This window comes from Biomphalaria glabrata, chromosome 10, assembly GCF_947242115.1.
Source record: "Biomphalaria glabrata chromosome 10, xgBioGlab47.1, whole genome shotgun sequence".
Classification (NCBI taxonomy): Eukaryota; Metazoa; Mollusca; class Gastropoda; family Planorbidae; genus Biomphalaria; species Biomphalaria glabrata.
Genome location: NC_074720.1, coordinates 18,053,214 through 18,077,817, shown reverse-complemented (window position 1 = coordinate 18,077,817; position 24,604 = coordinate 18,053,214). Strand labels below are relative to the sequence as shown.

General features: G+C 34.2%; 1 protein-coding gene across 2 annotated transcripts; it reads left to right on the top strand.

Annotated features, from left to right (window-relative positions):
* Nucleotides 1-2,719: 2,719 nt before the first annotated feature.
* Nucleotides 2,720-16,587, top strand: LOC106066105 (40S ribosomal protein S5). 2 transcript variants are annotated; one of them, XM_056043875.1, is made up of 5 exons: nt 2,720-2,829; nt 11,802-11,955; nt 12,358-12,567; nt 12,672-12,899; nt 16,457-16,587. In XM_056043875.1, exons 2-5 carry the CDS (start codon nt 11,818-11,820, stop codon nt 16,523-16,525), a joined length of 645 nt encoding a protein of 214 aa, XP_055899850.1. In that variant the 5' UTR covers nt 2,720-2,829; nt 11,802-11,817; the 3' UTR covers nt 16,526-16,587. The 2 variants fall into 2 exon arrangements, with proteins under 2 accessions (XP_055899850.1, XP_055899851.1); XM_056043876.1 differs by lacking the exon at nt 2,720-2,829 and adding an exon at nt 11,246-11,354.
* Nucleotides 16,588-24,604: the final 8,017 nt, after the last annotated feature.

Genomic DNA, 24,604 nt, shown 5'->3' with positions numbered 1-24,604 from the left:
TCTATGCTGAACACCTTCAGAGAAGCTTTCAGGGTGTCGCTGAAGCGTGTTCTTTGACAACCTTGCGAGCGTTTTCCTTCGCTTAGTTGGCCATACAAGAGTCGTTTATGGATGCGGTGGTCTTCCATTCTGCATACGTGTCATGCCCATCGCAGCTGGGACTGCATCAGGATTGTGTGGATGCTTTGCAGACCCGCTCTTTGAAGAACTTCAGTATCTGGTATTTTGTCTTGCCATTTGACATTTCGTGGTAGTGATTCAGTTTCTTTGCATGTTAACTGTACACTATCCATGTTTCTGAGTCATAGAGCAATGTAGGGAGGACGACGGCTCGATGGACCCCTAGTTTTGTATTTGTGGTGATACCACTTTAAAGGAATGGGTTGCCTGAGTCAGCCAGGAAAACCAATGACTTAGCATATTTTAAGTCACAGATCAACATGCATGACTAGATTGACACGTGAAATGCGTAGGACCTAATTATTTTATTTTTTTGAAGAAACGTCTGTAATCTATAAGTAATACCAAAAAGTTTGAAACTCATTAAGGCTGCTATTGTAGTGTTTATAGTTTTCAGGCTACATACATGTATAAATAGAATACATTATATAAGCCTACGAAAGCATACATCCAGTTTTCGATGCGTTATCAAACTTTATATATTTTGAATAGAATTAGGCTTACACCTATGATAAAACACATGGGCGTAGACGAGAGGGGAGGAGTTCAAACTATCACCGGCCTCAGATCTCATTGTCTGAAAGGGAAACTTTACTTACTTCCCCAGTGCAGCCAACTTAAGCAAACTACAGTCACCAAATTTTATGAGCGTAGCCAAAAGGGGCATATGTGGTTTCCCCCCCCCCCCTTCCAATACAAAAACTAATGCATTATACCTTTTTCTACCAGTCGCTGGACTCCACTGAATAGAAGATTTAGTTTTTTTGTTTTTTTTTAGCGGAAGATTAGCAGGCTAATTGCACTGTAGATACCTCAAAATATGCATTTTTTAAAGCTTAAAATAACGGAAATATTTCTTGGAGCCGGGGCTTCGCTGGGGGAGCTTACAGCGCTCCCCCAGACTCCCTAGCTGTCCCTTGGCGGTGTATACTGCCTTTCACTAATTATAGGAAGAGAGTATTCTAGGGTAGAAAAAACGTTTGAAAGAATTAAAGATAAGAATGTAATGAAGATTAATTACATATAGACACACACTAATATATATATACCGTCTTCCATGAGTTAGTGGAAAAATTGTAGATTCCCCGCCAAAAGTAGCACTATTTCTGATATTGAAAACCAACAAAATGCATATTCTGAGGTATCTACAGTGCATTTTCCTGCTATTAAAAAGTTCTATTTCAAAAACCTAATGTGCTATTCTTACTGACAGACCCTCCCGCGTCGTTTGGCGCATTTGCCATCAAGCTGTTTCCATAAAATTGTAGACTCCCCGCCATTACTAGCTAGGAGCTCCCCCAGCGCGGCGCAAAGCCCGCCGCCAAGCACTATTTCTGGTACTGAAAGTCAACAAAATGCATATTCTGGGGTATTTATACTGCATTTTCTTGCTATTAAAAAGTTTATTTCAAAAACCTAATGTGCTATTCTTACTGACTTAGACCCTCCCGCGCCGTTCGGCGCATTTGACGTCAAGCTGTTTCCATAAAAATCTGTCACTGGTAATGTTTGAAGCCTCTTCCCACCTTCCATGAGGACCTCAATGAATGAGTAGCGTCAAGTTGTACTAGGATATCATTGCAACTCTTCTTACGCGTAATTCATTTTGTCGGAGAACATGTCCCGCAAACCTCATGCATCGCTCTCTCACAATCTTACTAAGGGGTCGACTCCCAGTTCGGCATAGGATTTCCTTGATTTAGATCCGATCTCTATAACTGACTCCTAAAATCTGTCAGCCATCTTTGTTGAGCTACATTTAGTGTTTTTCGATTTCGGCAGATGACTATTCACTGCACTTTATTAATGGAGCCCTGCCACTGGTAAAAAATGTGTAACCTCACTTGAATACGCTCTTGGAATTAAGTGACTGTAGTTTGGTTTAGATTTTATATCGAAAAGAGAAGTTTTTTCGTCAAAATCATCTGTTGCGGGTTTTCCACCTCAAAATGCTCTGTAGGGGGATCTTAAACTCAAAACCATCTGGAGGGGTTTTAAACTTTAAAAAAAAACCATCTATAGAAGAAGGGTTTAATCTCAAAACCCCCGATTGGATTGGCTACGCTCAAATAATTTTAGTGTGTAATTTGCTTTTTTTTTTATATAGAAGTATTTTTAGCATTAAACCCCTCTGAATGGGGGTTTAAACTCAAAACCCATTTTGGCAACGCTCATAGCATTTTGAGTGGAAATTTGCTTTTTTTCTTACACTGAAGATGTATTTTTTATCCTCAAACCCCCCTAGCGGGGGATTAAACTCAAAACCCCTTTGGCTACACTCATAGATTTTAGAGTGAGTAATTTGCTTTTATTTATATTGAAGAGGTACCTTTTAGCTTCAAACTCCACTGGAGGGGAGTTTGAACCCCAACCCCCCCCCTGGCTACGCCCATGATACATATATATATATATATATATATATATATATATATATATATATATATATATATATATATATATATATATATATATATATAATTTGTTTATTTATAGAGATGTATGTAATATGTACTCTAGTTACATCACACTGACATATATATTTCAGTGACAATCTTCTTTTGTGAGAAGAGTTTAAGTAATTTGGTCCTCCATGCAAAACCGGAAATTCGTCCCCAAGCGTGTTTCCTTTTTTGAGCCGTGATCCAAGAGGTAATGTTGTGCTTTATTCGATTGAGCAAGTTACATGCTTTTAAAACCATTTTTGTGACCTATTAATTCCAGGAGTCATTATTTTTTAACAGTAGTTCTATATTTTTAGCATTAAAATATATTTTAGATATCTAAAGAATTACGTTTTACGCTGTAATGTAAAATACGCTTTCAACTCGTGTTGTTAGAAATACTTTGAAATAGCAAGTTACCTTTTTTTTTCAGTTCACATTTTATGATTTTTTACATGTCAGTATTGTCTGTGTCATGTAATGATTAGATCTAGAGTCTAGAGAGTCTAGTAGTGCGTGAGTGTGACGCCTGTCAAATAATTTAAATGTTAATTATATTATAGACTCTACTAGTCTCTAGTATCTATATCTAGAAAAAAAGAAAGCTAATCATCTTACTAATCTTAGTCTTGGAATTAATCTTGTTAGATCTACTCGTCTCTAGAATCTAGATTCTACTTGTTACTAATCACTAATGTTAGTCTTGTTACACAGTTATCCTTAAAAGTTCAACACAAGTAAGTTAGATTTAGATAAAATGCTCTATCTAGATTTAAAATTCTAAACGGAGTATATTCTAGCTAGATCTAGTCTATTAAGTCTATATTAGGCACTTCAACAAAAAAATTTGTTTTGATCATATTGTTTTGTAATTGATATCATTAAATAGAGCTTGGTGTCCCATTTACAAAAATATCAAATTTATGTTTCTATGATAAGTAGAAGCAAAGTTATGATTTTTTTTGTATTTATTTTTTTTTCCTTCTTTGGCTTTGTATTCAATAAAAAATTTTGGTACCCGAAAAATGACTTTTTGTTATTAAAGCATGCATATCTTTCTTATTATTCAATATTTTTGGTTCAAATTTTCAGAAGACTTTATGTATGTTATTTAAAACGTAATACTACCCCAATCTTTCATCTAAACCGATTTTTCATACTTTTCCAGCCGGGCGAAGCTGAAAATAGAGACGACAAATTTAATCGAAATTTGACTTAATTAATGCACAACTTTTTTATTTGTCAATATTTCCATTTCAAATTTTCAGGAGACTTTACATGTTCTTTATATCATTTTATAACCCCCAAATCTTTCATCTAAATCTATTTTTTACACTTTTACAGCCGGGCGAAGCTGAAAATAGAGACGACAAATTTGGTTGAAATTTGACTTAATTAATGCACAACTTTTTTATTTGTCAATATTTCCATTTCAAATTTTCAGGAGACTTTACATGTTCTTTATATCATTTTATAACCCCCAAATCTTTCATCTAAATCTATTTTTTACACTTTTACAGCCGGGCGAAGCTTAAAATAGAGACGACAAATTTGGTCGAAATTTGACTTAATTCATGCACAACTTTTTTATTTGTCAATATTTCTATTTCAAATTTTCAGGAGACTTTACATGTTCTATATATCATTTTTTAACCCCCAAATCTTTCATCTAAATCTATTTTGTATACTTTTATAGCCAGACGAAGCTAAAAATAGAACCGACAAATTCGGTCGGAATTTGACTTATTCAAGCACAACTTTTTTATTTATTAATATTACCATTTCAAATTTTCAAGAAACTTTAAACATGTTATTTGCTACAAAAATAAATAATAATTTTAAAGAAAAAAAGCAATTCAAAATTGTGACATTTATTTTAAAAATTGTACTATGGGAACAGCTAGATTTTTTTCAAATATTGACGAGAACTTGTTTTTATTTCTTAATATTTAATCATAAAATTAAAAGGAGACTTTAAACAGCTGGAGTATGAAAAAGTTATCTTTAAAAAACATTTTTAAAATATTGACCTTTTTTTTTATTTAAAAAAAAATGCAGATGTAAAATTACAAAATATTTGGATATGGGGGGGGGGGGGGAGCGAGGCAAGAGGCAATAGAAATCAATACAATTAGTCAAATTGCCAAGATTAGATATCAGAATGTCTCTTTTATAAAGTTTAAAATATACTGAGTCTATATATATATATATTATATATACAGACATAATCTAAACAAACTTATAATAAAACATCTAAATTATCTAATTTATAATATATATTGAAAAGCTGTTTTAGTTTTTAGGCTATTTCTCAGATTTTCTCCCATTAAATTTCACATAAAAAAATAGATCTAAATTTAGTCCTCAACATTCTAGATCTAGAAACTAGTATTAGTTTATTAAGACAATTAAGTATAGACTAGACTAGTATATATCAAATCAATTAAAGATCTATCTATCTTATCTAATTCTTATTCTAGATTTCATTCTAAGTAATCTAAGCATCTCTGTTCCTATTCTAGAAAATAGATCTAAGCCTAAATCTAAGTATTAGACCTAGATCTACACTCTAGTGTATGATTAAAACAATAATTTGATTTTTCTACATTATCTGTTGCTTCTCTAGATCTATTACTAACTAAATCTAGATCTACATTAATACGAGTTTTTTTGCTTCATTAACTATATTAATAAACAAGGAAACTTCGTTTTTATTATATTTTATAAGTATTTTATTACTACTTCCGGTAGAATTGATAGCAAAATGGCTACTTTCGATTTGGTGGTCATTTTGGCATTCATATACCAAGAGTGCCATCCAAAATAGCTTTATAATCACACGTGATTCTTATGTAGATATGGATACTACAAATTACTAACCAATATAAATAATTACAAAACAAAAATAAAAAAGTAATCATATCTGGAACACACCCTAATTTTGGAAACTTAAAAAAAAACGATCTAGTAAACCAATCCCGTCAAATTTGGTATCAAAAGAATCGCCATTTTCTCCCCGACAAAATGATACTCTAATCTAGAAGATCGGTTCAAAAATAATGACGTTTTACGCACTTTTCCGACGGTAACCGGGGACGCGACCGAAACCATGAGGACCAGAATTTAAACACACTTCCGGCGTACAAAAATAGCGATGTTGAAGTACCTATCTATATCTATAATTTTACAATCATTTGAAATGTTTTTTCTTAGTTTTGTATATCTTGATCTACACCAGCTGTGCTTGCAGGCCAATTTATCTGAATCACTGGTTGATAGCTAATGCATTTTTTATCCTTACAATATCTTTTCGTACTCCATAAATTAAACATAGACATAAAAAATACTTTAAAAAACAAAATAATAAAGCATATACTAGCGATGTTACAATATCTGGTGACACACCCCTTTTTTAGTCAAAAATTTTCCTGATATTTTTTTACCTCACCTCAAAGGCGCACAAAAAAACAAAAGACCTATTAATTCAATACTTCTTTGTAAAAGAGTTATATTTTAATTGACCAATAAGAATGGCGACGGGAAACGAAATTACGCAATCCCACATGGAGTAGGTTATTTTTTATTAGACTTTAATAAAGGTTCGATTTCCCCGTGTATAGTTTAAATTTAAAAACCTCCACGCCTTTTGACTCTCCAGCTTTGTAGAGCATTTTTTCTGGCTAAATTTCAGTGTTTTACTTTTCAAAAAACTCTAAGCACTTTGGATGCTATTAATAAGTACTAATTTTTAATATTTAGCAGTTGAATCCAATGCTGGAGGCCATTGTTATCCATTGTAATTTTAGCCATATTGTTTACATGCCAAGATAATAGTGATTGGTCAGGTGATCATGTGATATCAAATAATTTTCTGATAGGTTGAATTATTATAGCAGTTAAAAAAAAACTTAGACTGAAATTATGACAAAATGGCTGACATTGATTTATTTCTGCAGTTACGCATTTTAAAATAGATGTAGATTTAGATCTAATGAGTATATAATATGCAGCTTTGAGTTCACATATTTTAATAACAATAAACTTTCCTTTGAAACATGTTTTTGGACTAGTTTAAAAATAATTAATATATAAGAAATGGCAAGCATATTTATTCAACACATTCAAATCTCCTCACATCGTGCCCATTGGACTTGCTATGATAAGGACAAGCACACATAAATAATTGTAATTCTTTCAACCAGGAATCATACAGAGATAATTCATATAAATTTTGAAGGCTCTTTCAAATCTACAACATACCAAACAAGATTCTTAAAGTAATTTTTGTGGAAAAAAAATTGTAACATCCCTACATATATTAACTTTTAAGTCAAATTGTATCATTAATGTATTTGTAGATTAGACTAACAATAATAAATCTGTGTGATTTGAAATATTTTTAACAATTGTTTAGCACAATTTCATGCCTTTTAACTTTTAGCTTTCTCAATGGCCTATGATCCTATTACTTGTCTGGGCCAGATGGGAAAGGAGGAGGAGGTATCTTGTGGAAGTTTAACTACTTAAATGCGAACTTAATCATGCTCAAGCCTCCTCGGGGTAGGGGGTGATTCAACTTATTTCACCACGGCTGTCAGTAACAATTTCTTTTCCTATTTAGTCAGGAACAAACAAGACAGTTGAGTTGATATAAGCTTTGTAGAGAAAAAAAGTAGCACCAATTGCTCTAAAATTTTCTCAAGTAGAACTTGCTTGCTGTTTGATTATTTTAATTTAAAAATAATTAGTTGTACTTAGGACACTTTGAAATGTTTGACTTTAAGAACCATGTCTCTTTGAATATTTTATTTTTATATATTGCTGAATAATGCCATATGCATATCAGACATGCCTACCATCCCGCATTATGCAGAACCGTCCTGTAAAATCAATGAAATATCTCACATGTTCCACATTCACGTTTTGTTCTGCCAAGTCCGACCATACTTTATTAATAATGTGAAATGAAAATACTGAATGCGTAATAAATTATATATAGGTATCTGTTTATTTTTTACATTTCGTCTCTTCCAGGACCTGGTGTGTCATGGAATTACAAAGAGTTAAACTAGATTAGATTTAGATCTATAGATCTACGTAAATCAAGATCTAATTGTCTAGATACTAGATCTTTTCTTAGAATTAGAATCTATTCTAGTATGCGCTAATAAGCTAAATGCTCCATTAAAATCCTTTATTTTCCTGACAATGGATCTAGAATAGATTAGCTAGATTAGATCTAATCTCTAGATGTATTATTTATTTTTATTTCTAACCTGTTTCTAAGACAAGAAAAAGGAATTAACGATGCGTTAAAATCTAGTCTAGATTTAAATGTAATCAATTAAGGTACAGTAAGGCTATGGCGCCAAAATAAGGCTATAGATCTACTTATTACTTAGTCTTAAGAATCCAGAAACTGAGAAGTAAGGACTAGAATTAGATCCAGAGAGGTAATAAAAAATTTAGTTCTCAATAAGTCCGTATATCTAGATTAGAGATAGACTTATTTATAACTAGACATATGTTACCCGCGGGTCTTTATTTGTGCATTACTTTCGATATAGTCACTGAGAGTGTTTTGTAAACAATTAAACGAAATAATAATGTAATAAGTAAAGCGAATGTGTCAATGTAAAAATAGTGTGAATGAAGCGATCAAATCAGAATAACTAATAGGCTTAAATCCATTTTTTTCAAATTAAAACATTTGCATGTAGGCCTACATATATTTGATTACAATTTGAGATGAATAGATTAATTTTGTATGTTCATGTGTTAAAGTATAAAGTAGATCTTTAGGTAGACATAGATCTAAATCTACACTAATCTAGAGTTAAAAAATGGCTTTTATAGAGTTCATTCTGTGTTGCGCATGCGTGACCTTTTTTCATGAATGAATATAGGCCTATCTCAACACGGCTACGCAGCTTTAGCGAACAGCGAACGAATGTAGTAAAAATGCTTTAAAAAAACAAATTTGAATGTTAATTTGATTAAAATATGAAATGAATGGACAATAATTAGTATGTTTATGTGTTAAAGCATAAAACTATCTTTGCGAAAAGACGTTTTATCATCTTAGAGTTCAATAAGAGTTTTAGACCTAGGCCTAGGAATAGACTCAGTCTCAGTAGAGAGATGTGTTAATGTGTAACCATTTGCCTTGGTAATGTCTAATGAAGGAATGTTCGCCAGGAAATCTGTAGTCACAGATATCAGGAACTAATTTATGTTAAAAATGCTTTTGAATAATCTAGTGGATTGGATTTAGATGTATGTTAAACTTAGCTAATGATCCTTTCATGTTATTTCTCTTTCACTACGAAAATAAAATTAGGTTTGTGAACATGGGTTTACCCGAAGCCGATACATTCTTATCTATTAAAAACGAAAAGAGCGATAGCTTTGTTAAATGAATGGATTATATAAGTGACCAATTAAACGAAATAATTTTTAGTACGTGATTCATGAATGAATATAGATCTAGGCCTATCTCAACTCGGCTTCGCAGCTTTCGTAGACGAATGTAGCTTTAGAAAACCAAATTTGAATGTTTATTTGATCAAAATATGAAATGAATGGACTTAAATTAATATGTTTATGTGTTAAAGTATAAAACTATCTGTGTTAAGAGAAGTTTTATCATCTTAGAGTTGAATTAGAGTTTTAGATCTAGGGATAGGATTATAAAGTAAACAATTAAACGAATTAATATTTAGTACGCGATTCATTACGTATTGTCTAATGAACGAATGTTCGTCAGGAAATCTGTAGTCACAGATATAAGGAACTAATTTATGTAAAAAATGCTTTTGAAACACAAAATTGAAGGTTAATTTTATTATATAATGAAATCAAAGGATCTTCTTTTGTATTTTCATGTGTCAAAGTAAAAAACTATCTGCGCAAAGTGTATTTCTTAAAATTAGATCTAGGTCTAAATCCTTTCTATCTTTTCTCATGTCAACATTGTAGACATGGCCTAGATCCATAAAATACTATAGCTGTAATAGAGTCGGACAACTATATTTTTTTTTAGGGTCTTAAGTTTGTTTTAGGGCTACAATACATACACTACGGTCTAAGTTGGTACCCAAGGAACATTCCTGCCTAGTTTTATCAAGATTGGTCAAGCGGTTTTGATGTCTATAAGTAACATACATACATACACCACACATTCTACTTTATAATATAGATATAAATATTACATTCTGTGTCCTTAAACTTAAGCTGACTGTAACTGATTCTAGATAGACCTATTTCTAGAGTAGATCTAATTAATTCTAGAATTAGATTTAGAACTAGAGTAGAGCCCTAGATAATCAAGTAGATCTAGAATAATCTAGACTAGTCGACCTGCGGCGTAATTATGGAAATCTCCAGAAATTATTAAAAATCTTTTGAAAAATGGCATTATGCATTGGCTGTAATTGTGTAATCTGATGAAAGAAGCTTCTCACGCCTCAAGCTAATGAATTACTTGAGGTCAACAATTCTCATAGATAGATTGAAACATTTGGTAATTATTGCTATTGAGCATGATCTATGTAGGAAGTAGAATTTTTATGATATACTGTATGACTTAGCTTTACGCAAGGCTCGTAAAGTAGTTCTATACGTAGTAAAGAATAATAAAATGCAAAAACAAATTTATTTTCTAATACAAGCTTTTAAATTTACTTGGCCCAGCGAAATCTGTTTCGCATAGGGCCCCACAACTGTGAACTGCCTTGCTTTTTAGGGATGGGTGAATACAGAGTAGATTACTTGTTCCCCCCCCCCTTTTTTTTTTTTTTCACCGCTACGTGAGGTAGTGATCTTTCTTGGTCACAACGGTCCGGCCCTACTGTTTAGTGACGTGTGAATACTACTTGTTCTCCACCACCCCCTTTTTTTCCCTGGCGTAACTCTAGTTCATCCAACTTGCAGAAATAAAAGATTGATCTTTCCTTTACTTCTTATTTACGTGTCTTGAGCCATGAAGAGAATATATGTATATAGATTCTAGATCTCGTAGTAAAAAAGAAAAGTAGATAGTAACATTAAAATATTTAAAATTAGATCTAAATCTAGAATAAATTCTATAACTCATAGAATATTCTACACCTAAAATCTAAAATAAATAATCTATTTCTGTAAAATAATCTATTTCTGTAGTATAGATCTATAATGATTTCAGATTAGACTCAATATTTGTTGGTTTTTTTTTAACCTCTAGATCTTGTGTAAAAAAAAAAGCAATTGAAATCATCCTATAGACCTATTGATTTCCAATAAAAGACATTATTATAACTAGTTTCAATTATACTATTTACATCTAATGTACAAGAAGCAAACTGGCATTGTTACTCTAGTAATAATTGAAGTTTTATTTTTATTACGCGCAATATGGCTGCTGAACGTAAACATGTTTATATTCTACATAGGGGCCCAAAATTATGACTAGTTTAAATTTTCAACCTGAGTGTTTCACATTCTGGGTATTGGGGGTAGGCATGTCTGACATATATGTGTATATATAAATGTTACTAATTAGAATTTTACTTTAATGTTTGAATTATAAATAAGCTGGCTTTGATACTTAAAACTTGTATTGGTTTTATCATCCCATTGTAGTTGCCGAGTAGAGGTGTAGAATACTTAACTCTTTCTCTCCTAATTGGCTATATCATCGTTGATTTTACTCCATTCTGCAGCCTAATGGACAATATTTTCGTCGATGCTTAAAAAGTTGTTTGGTTTTCTTTCCTCCCAAAATATTTTATTGCTGGTTTTCTTTCCTCCCAAAATATTTTATTGCTTATAATTTAATCTTGAATAGTTTCCATATGGAAAAAAATTTTATTATTTTTTTTTTTCATTTTCAATGTTTTCACCAAAATAACGTTTTTAAAGAGTGGGGGCTTAAACTTTTATTTTGGTTTGGTAAACATTATGAAATGAGCCTGCATTCTCCTTAAACCCTATAACAAGTATAACATTTTCTAATAACAATCAAAAAAAGTTATTAAAGTTTAATCGGAACAGGGTAGTAAAATACATGTGAGCAAAATGAATAATTCCATCGGAACATGGAAAATAATTACAGAGAGAAAGAGTTAAAGATATTTGAATGTGTGTGTGTATGGGCTAAATCTCTATATTTAAAAATAAATATAGTATATTTATATATTTTAGGTGAAGCATTTTAATCATGGCTGCAACTGAAGAAAACTGGGCAGAGGAGTCTGCTGTTGGAACTACAGGTGTAACTGTAGCAGAACTGCCAGAAATTAAACTTTTTGGTAAATGGTCCACAGATGATGTCCAAGTCAGTGACATCAGTTTAACTGTAAGTAAAATCACAAATGTTTTATTCTTTTTAAAGGGTTGAGTAATAAGAAAAAAATTCTTTGTCCCAGAGTTAAATATGAGTTGTTGTTTCAGCCATATTTTAATATATGTGCACATTAAGGCCCTTACATAACCACTACCAATGTGAAAAAAAAAGACTATTATTTTAATAAATGTAATTATCTTTAACTTACTAGTAAATTGTGTATTTTTGCTGAACCCACCAATGTATCAACTGCCTCATTACTTGTAAAAGTTATAAGATCTAAATATTTTAAAAAATTACATTTTGACTTTAAGGTTTCAAAAATTAGCAAACTGTTATATTCATAAATTAAAATATAGGCATACTAAGCACATCCTTAACCTTATATCAATGAGCTGTGAATTTTTCATTTAGGACTACATTGCTGTCAAAGAGAAATATGCTAAATACCTGCCCCACTCTGCTGGCCGATACCAAGTGAAACGCTTTCGAAAGGCCATGTGTCCCATTGTGGAGCGCTTGGCTTGCAGTCTTATGATGCATGGACGTAACAATGGAAAGAAATTAATGGCTGTCAGAATTGTCAAACACAGCTTTGAAATTATTTACTTGCTTACTGGAGAGGTATTGATGTTTGTGATAGATATTATTAAAAAAAAAAACTTTAGTACATCACTTAAAGTTATGAATGCAAAATTGAATTTTAAACTATTTTTTCTTTAATACAGAACCCACTGCAGATCCTGGTAAATGCCATCATTAACAGTGGTCCCCGTGAAGATTCCACTCGTATTGGTCGTGCTGGTACAGTTCGTCGTCAAGCTGTTGATGTTTCTCCTCTCAGGCGTGTCAATCAGGCAATCTGGTTATTGTGCACAGGAGCTCGTGAGGCTTCATTCAGAAATATCAAGACCATTGCAGAGTGTTTGGCTGATGAGCTGATTAATGCAGCAAAGGTACTTTACATTTAAAACTTAAGACATGTATAGTAAATGAGAACACCAGGGTTGTGACTTTTCTGTTGCTTTTCATTCTGAGCTCAGACCTGCCTACCGTTACGCAAAATGCGTATTCGTTAGGCAAAATCTCCCAAAAATGACAGTCAGTACGCAAATACGCATTTAAACCGTCACGTTACGCATTTCGTATCCTTTTCTCTCTCTCTCCCCCCCCCCCCCCCCCCTTCTTTGCTAGCTTACGAGCGGTCACGCTAAGCCGCCCTGTTGGGGTTGGAGGGGACAGAAAAGGTGGGGGAACACATTGAGTCCAGATCTATACGTTGATTGGTTAATAAAGCAATTAGATTTAGTCTAGAAAAGAACGCAAGAGTGAGGGAGTAGCGGGTTGGTACCAGGTTGGTACCGTCAGCTGATACACCAACGTGACTTTTTTTTTTGTAAGTTCATTAGTGGAAATTAATTATGTTCCCGTATTCATTGTATAGAAAAAAATATCGAAGTGCTATCGATTCAAAACACATTGAGTGACATTGTAGATATCTAATCTAGATCTGGATTCTAGATCTAGAATCTAGATAACTTGTTATACAGGAATAGATCTAGCTAGAGTCTAGCTAGTCATTACGTTATGTCATGATTCTCTACATTACTCTACAATCTAGATCCAATTTAGTTGTACTGTTGTAGTATGATTTAGATTGACTAGATCTAAATCGATAACATCTACTACCATCTAGTCTAGATCTAGACTAGATTCTTAGTATAGAATAGATCAAGGATGAAGGTAGGCCTACGAAAGTTTGGAGTAGACCTAGATCTACGTTTGTAGCGGATCCACGGCATCGGTAACACTCTTAAGCCCAGATCTAGAGTAGATTACATTCATTCTAGTCTAGATATCAATCTCTATTGTCGTATTGATCTAGATCTAATATTATATATATACTAGACATATGTTACCCGCGACCCGCGGGTCTTTATTTGCGCATTACTGTCGATATAGTCACTGAGAGTGTTTTGTAAACAATTAAACGAAATAATAATGTAATAAGTAAAGCGAATGTGTCAATGTAAAAATAGTGTGAATGAAGCTATCAAATCAAAATAGCTAATAGGCTTAAATCCATTTTTTAAAATTAAAACATTTGCTTTTGAATAATCTAGTGGATTGGATTTAGATGTATGTTAAACGTAGCTAATGATCCTTTCACGTTATTTCTCTTTCGCTACGAAAATAAAATTAGTTTTGCGAAAATGGTTTACCCGAAGTCGATACATTCTTATCTATTAAAAACGAAAAGAGCGATAGCTTTGTTAAATAAATGGGATTATAAAGTGAACAATTAAACGAAATAATTTTTAGTACGCGATTCATGAATGAATATAGATCTAGGCCTATCTCAACTCGGCTTCGCAGCTTTCGTAAACGAATGTAGCTTTAGAGAACCAAATTTGAATGTTTATCTGATCAAAATATGAAATGAATGGACTTTAATTAATATATTTATGTGTTAAAGTATAAAACTATCTGTGCGAAGAGAAGTTTTATCATCTTAGAGTTGGATTAGAGTTTTAGATCTAGGGATGGGATTATAAAGTGAACAATTAAACGAAATAATTTTTAGTACGCGATTCATGAATGAATATAGATCTAGGACTATCTCAACTCGGCTTCGCAGCTTTTTAGCTTTAGAAAACCAAATTTGAATGTTTATTTGATCAAAATATGAAATGAATGGACTTTAATTAATATGTTTATGTGTTAAAGTATAAAACTATCTGTGCTAAGAGAATTTTTATCATCATAGAGTTGAATTAGAGTTTTAGATCTAGGGATGGGATTATAAAGTAAACAATTAAACGAATTAATTTTTAGTACGCGATTCATTACGGTATTGTCTAATGAAAGAATGTTCGTCAGGAAATCTGTAATCACAGATATAAGGAACTAATTAATGTAAAAAATGCTTTTGAAACACAAAATTGAAGATTAATTTTATTATATAATGAAATCAATGGATCTTCTTTTGTATTTTCATGTGTCAAAGTAAAAAACTATCTGCGCAAAGTGTATTTCTTAAAATTAGATCTAGGTCTAAATCCTTTCTATCTTTTCTCATGTCAACATTGTAGACATGGCCTAGATCCATAAAATACTATAGCTGTAATAGAGTCGGACAACTTTATTTTTTTTGAGGGTCTTACGTTTGTTTTAGGGCTACAATACATTCACTAAGGTCTAAGTTGGTACCCAAGGAACATTCCTGCCTAGTTTTATCAAGATTGGTCAAGCGGTTTTGATGTCTATAAGTTACATACATACATACTCCACACATTCTACTTTATAATATAGATATATATATGACAAAATAATGTATCGCGTTACGCATTCTGGTGCCAAAATACGCATTATGACCATCAGTGTTACGCATTTGGACTTTTTTTGGTAGGCAGGTCTGTGAGCTTCTTTTTTTTTTTTTTTATCAAAGTTCCCATGCTTGTTAAATATCTAGATTTATATTTTATCTCCTCTTTCCATTTGTTTACAACATAATTGACCTTTATTTCTCGTGACCTGCAATACTTTTATGTTCCATGCGCACTTAGCATATTTTTTAAGAATGTAAAAATTCTACACATAAGATGCTTAGATTTAGATACAAATCTTGATCTGTATTGAAATAATCGTACCTGTGCTGTGGATGGCTAGATTTGAGATCTAATGCTCCACTCAAATTCTAAAAATCTAAATCTAAAATGTTAACTGTTAAGAACTGAGACTGAGAAGTTATAGATTAAACCATGCAAGTTTTATTATCCATTGAAATAAATGTTGTTGATCTTCTTCATTCGACTATAATTCATAATTTGTTGACTGTGGTGCCCTATTTTGGAGAGATACCCTCATCCACATATAACATGTTAAGTTGGCTTTTTGGTTTGGTGTAAGATGAGCCAGCCATTGTTCATTTGGCGCACTTTTCTTCCAGACCTGCTGTCCATAGCTTTTTCACCCTCTCTCCACACATTGCAGTCTAGGGCTGTGTCTTCCCAGTAGTCAGTATCAATACAGACTGCTTTGACGTTCCGTTGATTATTCACATAGAAGAGGTTGGGATGACCAGTTTTTCTTTAAACAAGTCTCAAGTTGTCCATAAAGGATGACTTTTGGGATGCAATTGTCCTTCACCTGACAAACATGGCCAAACCATGCTTACTTAAAGCTAAGGAAATACTTGATCTACAACTAAACCCAACATTCATAACAACAGCATAGTAACTAAACCTCGCAGGTCACTTCTCTAATGAAATGTGGACTAATACTGCAACAATTTTTTTGTAGGAGGACAGATTTGTTGACTAAGTTTATAAGTTCAAGTGTCAGAATGGGCTTAGTACAAAGCCAGCAACTATTAATAAAAAGTGACTAGTAGGTGTGTGGATGGGGGGGGGGTGGACATAACTCTGGCAAAGCACTCATGATAAAGTTTGTAATATTGCATTTTCTATTAGTGTTATGTAAACATTTGTCTAACGAAACCTTTTTGTTTCAGGGCTCTTCAAACTCTCATGCCATTAAGAAAAAGGACGAATTGGAGAGAGTTGCCAAATCTAACCGATAATATGTTAATTTTACTTGTTATTGTGATAACAAGTTAATAAAAAAATATGGTTTAACTAAGAAGTTTTTATTTTTTTTTTTTTTTTTGTCTAGAAAATTTCTGTCTGGTTGGTATTAAAGTTAAATATTATGAAACACAAAAAACAAAATGTTTTTACATACTGGTACACAATTTAATACATGGTACTACTAACATGGACTAATTTTGTATAGAACAAGAAAAGTATTTTTTAAAATTCATTTTATGTCAAATAAAATACAAAAAAAAAAACTTTGGCACCATCAGTTCAATGAACCATCTCTCCATTAGGACACAGCTGCTTTGTATAATTGTCGTTGTTTTATTATTTATTGGCACTTTCATTATATTGACATTTAGATTTAGTTAGAAACTGCTGATTTAGAACTCAATATCTAGATTTTATCTGTAATAGATTTACGTATATTTAAAATAAATACACAGCTTAGATCATAAACAACTCCCATCATTTTACTGTGGTAAACTTTGACATGCTCTTTTTTTTTACATAATTGTCTTACATTTCTTTAAAAAAAAATTGTCAGAGCCATTTTGAAATCAGCTTTCAAGGTTCCACCTTCCATGAAGTGCTGACTTGGTTAGGAGTATTGTTAAAATGAACATTCCGAATCATCATCAGGGCATTCAGCTTTTTGACTTTTGATAAGTCGTATGTTACACAAGCCGTGTGATTTGTCAATAGAGCTGAGCTGTAGGCGTGTAAGCCTGCCTTAACCAACGGTTCTGCCTGGAAGAGATCCAAGTCAATGCCATTGCTATTTCCGATATATCCGGCACTCCGGGCATGGACTAGAAAGCATGGTCGAAGGCCGAGTACACCGGGAACCTAAAAAAGCAGTGTGGGTGGGGCGTACCACTTGATGAAACTAATAATAAATTTTAAAAAAAAAAAAAGGGGGGGGTCCATTAAGTTTTGAAAATTGTTCCAATGAAAATAAAAATTAACCCATTTATCGACGCAGCGAAGCACATGTATAGATCTCGCTTATAAAGTAATAGTAAACATAATAAACACTAGCGGATCCAGAACTTTGGGGGGGGGGCGATTTTTTTCACAAAACCTAACACTATGCATAAACACGCATACAGTGTTTCTCAACCTTCGGTGAAAAAAAAAGTCTTTCTCTTGACAGCTAGGAGGTCTGGGGGAGCGCTGTAGGCTCTTCCAGTGGGGTTAGGGCCAAGCCCGACGCCAAAAGCGTTTTCTTGCATTCTTCACTGCAGAAACGCATTCTCTTGAAATCTAAAGCTCATTATTGATCCTATTTTTAAAAAAAAAGACCTTTTGAATAATGTTTTACTTGAAAAATATTCTGATATGAGTTTATAGGCCCTTACTACATTGCAAATACAACCGATTTGTTCTTTGAAAAGATAAGATACCCCACAGATTTAGATTAAGGGTGTGAGGATCATCACAGAAAAAAAAATTCGAAAAATAAAAAAAAAGCTCATTTTTAAGTGATACATGTTGTTCAATATGCATGTTTGTAACTTTGTTTTGTTATTGAATGATTGAAATATAATTCTAAGCAAAATTTCGGAAGTGGGAGGAGAAATTGAGTGGACCAATTAGATTCTACTCTAAATGTTTTGCATTTTTAGGATTCCAGTATAAATTTTTGAGTTAAAGTCCCAAATTTATTTAACTAGAAAAATATCAGATTCAGTAAAGGTTGGGAAAAGGCGACTAGGAAAAAATATTTGGGTTCAGAACTCATCTCAATTAATACTCTTATACCGGAGTGCGGTATTGAAAAATTTCGTATGAATTCTTAACGAAAAGAGGTAATAATAGAAGATGTATTTATTTACAATTAGGCCTATAAGTTACGCAGACATGGAATTCACTGTCTTAAGCATTAAGTAACTGGGAGTCTCAAGTTCTACAAGTCCTTTTCTACCTAAACACTAGTACAGACTACCGACACACTTCCCAGTGTTGCGCCAGGTCCTCAATACAGTTCACTGGTAGCACGAAGGTAGGCTCTTGGTCCCAGACAGCTCAGACTCCCATAACCTGCAGATCACTTCAGCCGGATCTACAACATGCCTTCTTCTAGAATCAGTATGTCTTATATTCCTCGTGTGACCGGAGTGCTGGTGCGTAGCTATGGATTTGGGGACCCGGGGAGATTGACCTCTTTGGGTGCCCCTTGCATTTTGGCATTGAAACAGTATATCAGTAAAATTAATCATTAGGACTCTTTTAATGAATAATACCTTTGTTTCTTGGCGAAATAATGAACAAGTGACAAATCTCAATTCATATCGCTTCATGTCGTGCTTTCTGTGCAGCAAAGGCATCTATAACATCATCTACATCGATACTGTCTAGTATTTGTGACTCCACTGACATTAAAACCATGTTAAGCCTATCTTGCGTCATTGAGCTCCTGAGATAGTTTTTGATGAACTTGAGCTTTGAGAATGATCTCTCACAAGACGCAATGGAAGTGGCCTGAGTTAGCAGTATTCGAATGGATAATTGAAGGTTTGAGCACACATCATTACCATATGAAGCCAGCTTCCTCAATATGTCAATTGGTGAGTGTGGCACTGGTTTGTTGATAAAAAGTGCTCGTGCATCAATGACATCACATAACAAGCGATTTGCTGTATTTCATCAAACAGGAAAAAGTAAATTTTTTCATCAGCGTGTCATCATCCATAGAATCCGAACAGGTGTCTTGTTTCTAGAAGAAACCCAAAGGTGCCCACATGGTTTTGCAGCCTTTGGAATCTGTCCTTCATCTCCATATGAAGTCTGCCCAGCACTTTTGTCACAACACGTTTGAATTGCAGTTCTATTGACAGTCCTACATCAGAACTCAACTCAAGTATTTTCGCTGCATCTATCTCAGCAGAATGAAGAGCTGCCAGGTTGAGAGAGTGATTATCACAGTTCAGAAATGTTGTCTTTGGATTTATGTCTAAGAGACAGGCGGCCACTCAATGTGGCTGCGTTATCATAGGTTTGACCTCTGCACAGATCAAAGTCCAGTCCAATGTCTTTAAGAGTTTTCAGGACAAGTTCTTCATAATGTTGTCCATCAGGTTTCAAAATGTCAAAGTAACCAATGAATGACTCTTTTATTTCGAAATTATCAACTTACAAGTAACTATTAGGAATACCTGTTCTTGATGACTGTCACAACGTGTGTTGTGGTGCCGGGGATTTCACATGAATTAAAATAGTTGAATAAATAACGATCTAGGATTCACAATAAAGATTCTTTGTTAAAACACAACTCTGGAACTTTATTTAAATATAAAACATAAGTACAGCTTATGTACAAGTTACAGATCAACAAGCACAAATAACATTACAAAGGCTTTAAATCAGAGCTCTTAGAAAACGCGACTGTCTACTAGGAAATTCTTTCATCGACTGGCGTTCTTTCTACTCTCGTCAATTCTCTGGCGCTAAAATGTCTTTATTTATTTTCAAATCAACCAATAGATTTGCAACATCGTAATTACGTCTCGGGTAAAACCTGAGGCGCTGTCAAGGATCTAGATTTGTGGGGTAATTCCTGAGGCTCAGTCAAGGGTTTATATTTCTATTTACACATAAGCTTTTAAATGTGAAATATACAAATAAATCTATAATGGCATCTGTGACAATGACAAACATCTGAGGTGGAATCAGGCATCAGAGAAAAGTAACAAACTCAGTGGCGTAGCTACCAATGTGCGGGCCGCACAGGGCACCAAGTGGAGAGGGGCACCAAAATTCCCCCAGTGTGTATTAATTTCCTATTTCCCTGAGCTTTTCAGTAAAAACGACTAATTGTATGGACACGAACAAACATAAACTACTGTATTTTAAACATGAACTAACGATTTATAAACTAGTCATGTCGCTATTTTGTTTCATCTCCTAGACTATTTCTTCAATACAATGTAAGCTATAGAACAGTTTGAATCTAATTTACTACATTTATTTCGGACACACGGTACACTGATCAATGCTCTGTAATATAAAGAAGAAGAAGAAGATAGGCCAACCTTTTTTTTTACTTCATTGTTTAGTCCATTGGTTTAATCTAGATATTGAGTTTACAAATATATTTCTAAACTCTAGCTCTAAACAATTGTCTTAGTTTATTCATTTATGATTCTTAATAGTTTAATTTTTGAAATAATTCTATTGTAATGTCAATATTTTTAAATAAGCTAACCTTTGTTTTCTACGAGTTTTTTTTTTTTTTAACTAACTAGATAATTGTAATACTGTAACGTAAACAAAATGATGAACAGTGCTCAAGACTGACTAGTCTGGCTGGCGCCTCAAATCCTTTTAAGCTCAGACGGAGAAATTGGCATCTCTGGTTCTGTCCAGTCTGTGTAGTCTATAAGGGCCCCATACCCAGATCTATTGGGGGTGCCTCATTACCGACCCATCTGTGTAGCAGAAAATGGCATCTGATGGGTAGGACTTTAGTGTAGCTGATGCCAAGTTTTGGAGTATGGCAGGTGTTAATCGCCTCTTGGTGGCTCCCTCTTGCCCTATAAGGGACATGTTTATTTGTGGGGCTGGCAATCTCCTCCACGGAGGGCAAGTATTAATACTTCTAATAGGAATTCTATCAGTGGAGAGCCCAGATGATTTTGACAAATTGGCCGCAATGTGGAGGAACGATCGCATTTTTATGCGGTTCCTCTCTCTCCACTGTTGCACTAAGATTGTGGTGGGTAGCCTAGAGTCGCCCCTTTTGTAGCGCTCGTAGGCCGTAAGTACCGCCCTCTCCCTCCTTAAATGTAAAGGGGCCACGTTTTGTAAGATTTCATCATCTTCATTTAAATCCAAAGATGGATTCAATGAGTGGTGGAGGTTATCCCCGAAAATAGAAAAACATGAGACCAGCAGAGCTCACATTCAGTCATCGCTTGCTTGGAGGGATCACGCTAAAAAACAAATCATACAGCAAGTAAAACAAGCCAAATATTTCTCTATTATTTTTGACAGTACACCTGACATCTTAAAGCTGGATCAAACTTCCCAAATTTTACGGTACGTTGTCATGGAGAATGACGGGGTGCAGGTTCGTGAGTCTTTTATTGACTTCATCGACACAAAGGACAAGCATGCTGCTTGAATCGCTGAGATGATTCTAGAGAAACTGCGTTCGGATGGCTTAGACATAATGGACTGCAGGGGTCAAGGCTATGATAATGCTGCGGTCATGAAAGGTCAAAACTATGGTGTCCAAAAACGTATTCTAGAAGTCACTATTCGTTGCTGTTCAGTCTTTTAATTTTCTCACCTATCTTGGATTTTGGGCTCCTGTATTAACTGAAATTAGTGATGCGCAATTCTACCTTCAAACAAAAAGGATTGTCTATTCGAGACTGCTCACTCAAACTAAAAACATTAGAGACATTTTTATGTAGTAATCGAGAGGACATCGCTGAAGCCAGAATTACCTTTGCCGAAAGCGTGTGTTCAGATCTGAGAATCAGTACACAACCTCAAAAACGTATTGGCCATAAGAAAAAGATGCCTGGTGAGAAAAGAAACTACTCTGTACTTACACACAAAGAAGAGCTACGAAGGGAAATTTATTCTACCTTGGACAGGATTGTTCAAGAAATAATCACCCGATTCGAGCAACTTCATGATGTAGCAGATAGATATGAATTTTTGTCGCCTTCCCAGCTATTAAATCCTCAGGTCGAAATCAATCTCGATAGTACTCCTAGCGACATTGATAAAAACAAATTTCTGCTGGAGCGAAAGAGGCTTCAACGGTTTGTCACAGTTTCATCAGAAGCCTCCGAACTTCCAAAACCTGTTGAGCTCTTGAAATTTATAAATAAATATCAGCCTGATGATTCAGTCCCGAATATCGTCATCATGATTCGCATATTTTTTACTATTGCGGTAAGCGTCGCTACATGCGAGAGAAGTTTTTCCAAACTTAACTGATCAAGAATTACTTGCGATCAACGATGACTCACTAATTTGGCCTTTTTGTCCATTGAACAAGAGCTGGTGGAAAAAAAAATGGATTTCGATAAAATTATTGATACTTTTGCCACCAAGAAAGCTCGTAAAATTCATTTGTAGTATGTTTATGTAAAAGTGATTTTTTTTTTTGAATTAACAATATTTGATTTATGAATACATATTATTTTGAACAGGTTTGCAATGTTATTAATTAGTTAGTTTTTTTTTTGTTTTTTTTTTTGGGGGGGGCATCAAGATGAGGTACCGCACCAGGCATCATATACTCTAGCTACGCCACTGAACAAACTTGCTTGACTTTCCCAACTATTGATTCCCTAACTTTATTGCACAACAAGTTTATGAACTCATTTTGAATTTCTGGTGACAAATAATGTGTCTTCCCATATTCGATTCTATGTAAACTGGTGTTTCGTAACTTCAAATTCTGCAAGAAATTTCAAATATGCTAGGAAGTTCCCAGGATTGGAGGAATTCAGTTTTTCGTTGTGACCACGTAAGCTTCTGTTTGTTTTTGCTTAGTATTTAATAGCTGCTGCTACACGCTTCAGAATATCTCTCCAATACTGCTGATTTTTTAAAAATTACTCTTGTTTGAAGCTTTCTAGTGAACCATGATGTCAAACTTCGTGATTTAATTTGGGTAAACTCTACTGGAAACAAATACCGTTCATCTTTGTTTTGGAAAAAAAAAGCTACCTTTTAACAGAGTTTTGCTCGCATTTCCTCATTTAAAATTTCAGGCTGGATATATCCGAAGTCTTAATTACAGCTTCTTCCACTTATAGAGAACGTGATTTTGGAAAACCATCACTCGACTCATCATCTGTATCACTTACTTCAGATGTTTTCTCTGACTGTGGTAAAAGATTTTCCCCTGAAATTTTTCTTCAGCACTATGTCTACTTCTCTCATCAAGAGACATTTTCACTTCTTCGGCTGCTGTATCTTTGTATGAATCATCTGAATAGTGATACTTTTCTTTGACACGTTCATGGTCTCCTTTGTTTTCATGTTTCTTCTTAAATGATAAGGATGATGAAATAAACTGGCCTATATACCAAGTTACTTCCTGGCACTAGTCAGAGCTATGGAAGTTACTCCATTCAAATTGAGAGTAACCCCGCACGGAAAGAGTTAATTCTCTGTGTGGAATCATACAACAGGGTCGCTGACTTATATAACAACGTGAAAAGCAGGATTACATGGCAGTGACGTAATATTTAATTTATTTAAAAATTTCGGGCACCTATTTGGGGGCCCCCTCAAGTGGGAGCCCGGGGGAATTTTCAAATTCTCCCCTTTTCTCCCCACACCCTAGCTACGCCATTGCTGGTGCGCACCATCAGAGTCTGCGCGGGAGTAGGGTTATAACAGTATGTTAATTTAACACCTGGACCGCAATTAAGAACGATAAGCACATAGGGGTGGGGCGAACAATTTAGATTTATATATTAATTTAGTACCGTACACTATCTCATGTCATGGTGTCGAATGTCAAAATGCAAGGGTCCCTAAAAAGGTCAAGCCCCCCCCCCCCCCCCCCCGTGTCACCTAATCCCGGGGTCGGCAACCTGCGGCTCGCGAGCCACATGCGGCTCTTTGGATGTGAAGCTGCGGCTCTTTAGTTTTATGCGCAAATATTATTTATTTTATCGAAAATATTTTTTTTGTTAAGTTATGAATCGTTTAACGAAGATTAGGCACTGATTCTATCTCTCAACCACTTGTACTCGCTTTTCACCACACAAGCTTCGTCACCTTCGACAGTCCGTCGGATTTTCCTATGTAGGTTTTAATTCGCTTTCTACGCCAGACGAATTGGTATCTTCACCACTCGGTTTGGGTGAGACGTATAGTTTGTTGTTTTAAGTCAATGAGTTAGAAGCGATTATCTTCTCAAAGATAGAAGCAATGTACAAGTAATGCTAATATGGCGAGCTTTGCGGTACCACTAGAAATTGCACAAAAAGGCAAACCATTTACAGATGATGAGTATGTCAAAGAATGCTTCCTACGTGCATCTGAAGAACTGTATCGTGATTTCAATAACGAACCAGATATCTTGA

Coding starts and splice junctions, on each gene's coding strand:
- LOC106066105 (XM_056043875.1), top strand. CDS start 11,818: ATGGCTGCAACTGAAGAAAACTGGGCAGAGGAGTCTGCTGTTGGAACT. Junction 11,956..12,357: donor TCAGTGACATCAGTTTAACT/GTAAGTAAAATC, acceptor TTTTTCATTTAG/GACTACATTGCTGTCAAAGA. Junction 12,900..16,456: donor AGCTGATTAATGCAGCAAAG/GTACTTTACATT, acceptor TTTTTGTTTCAG/GGCTCTTCAAACTCTCATGC.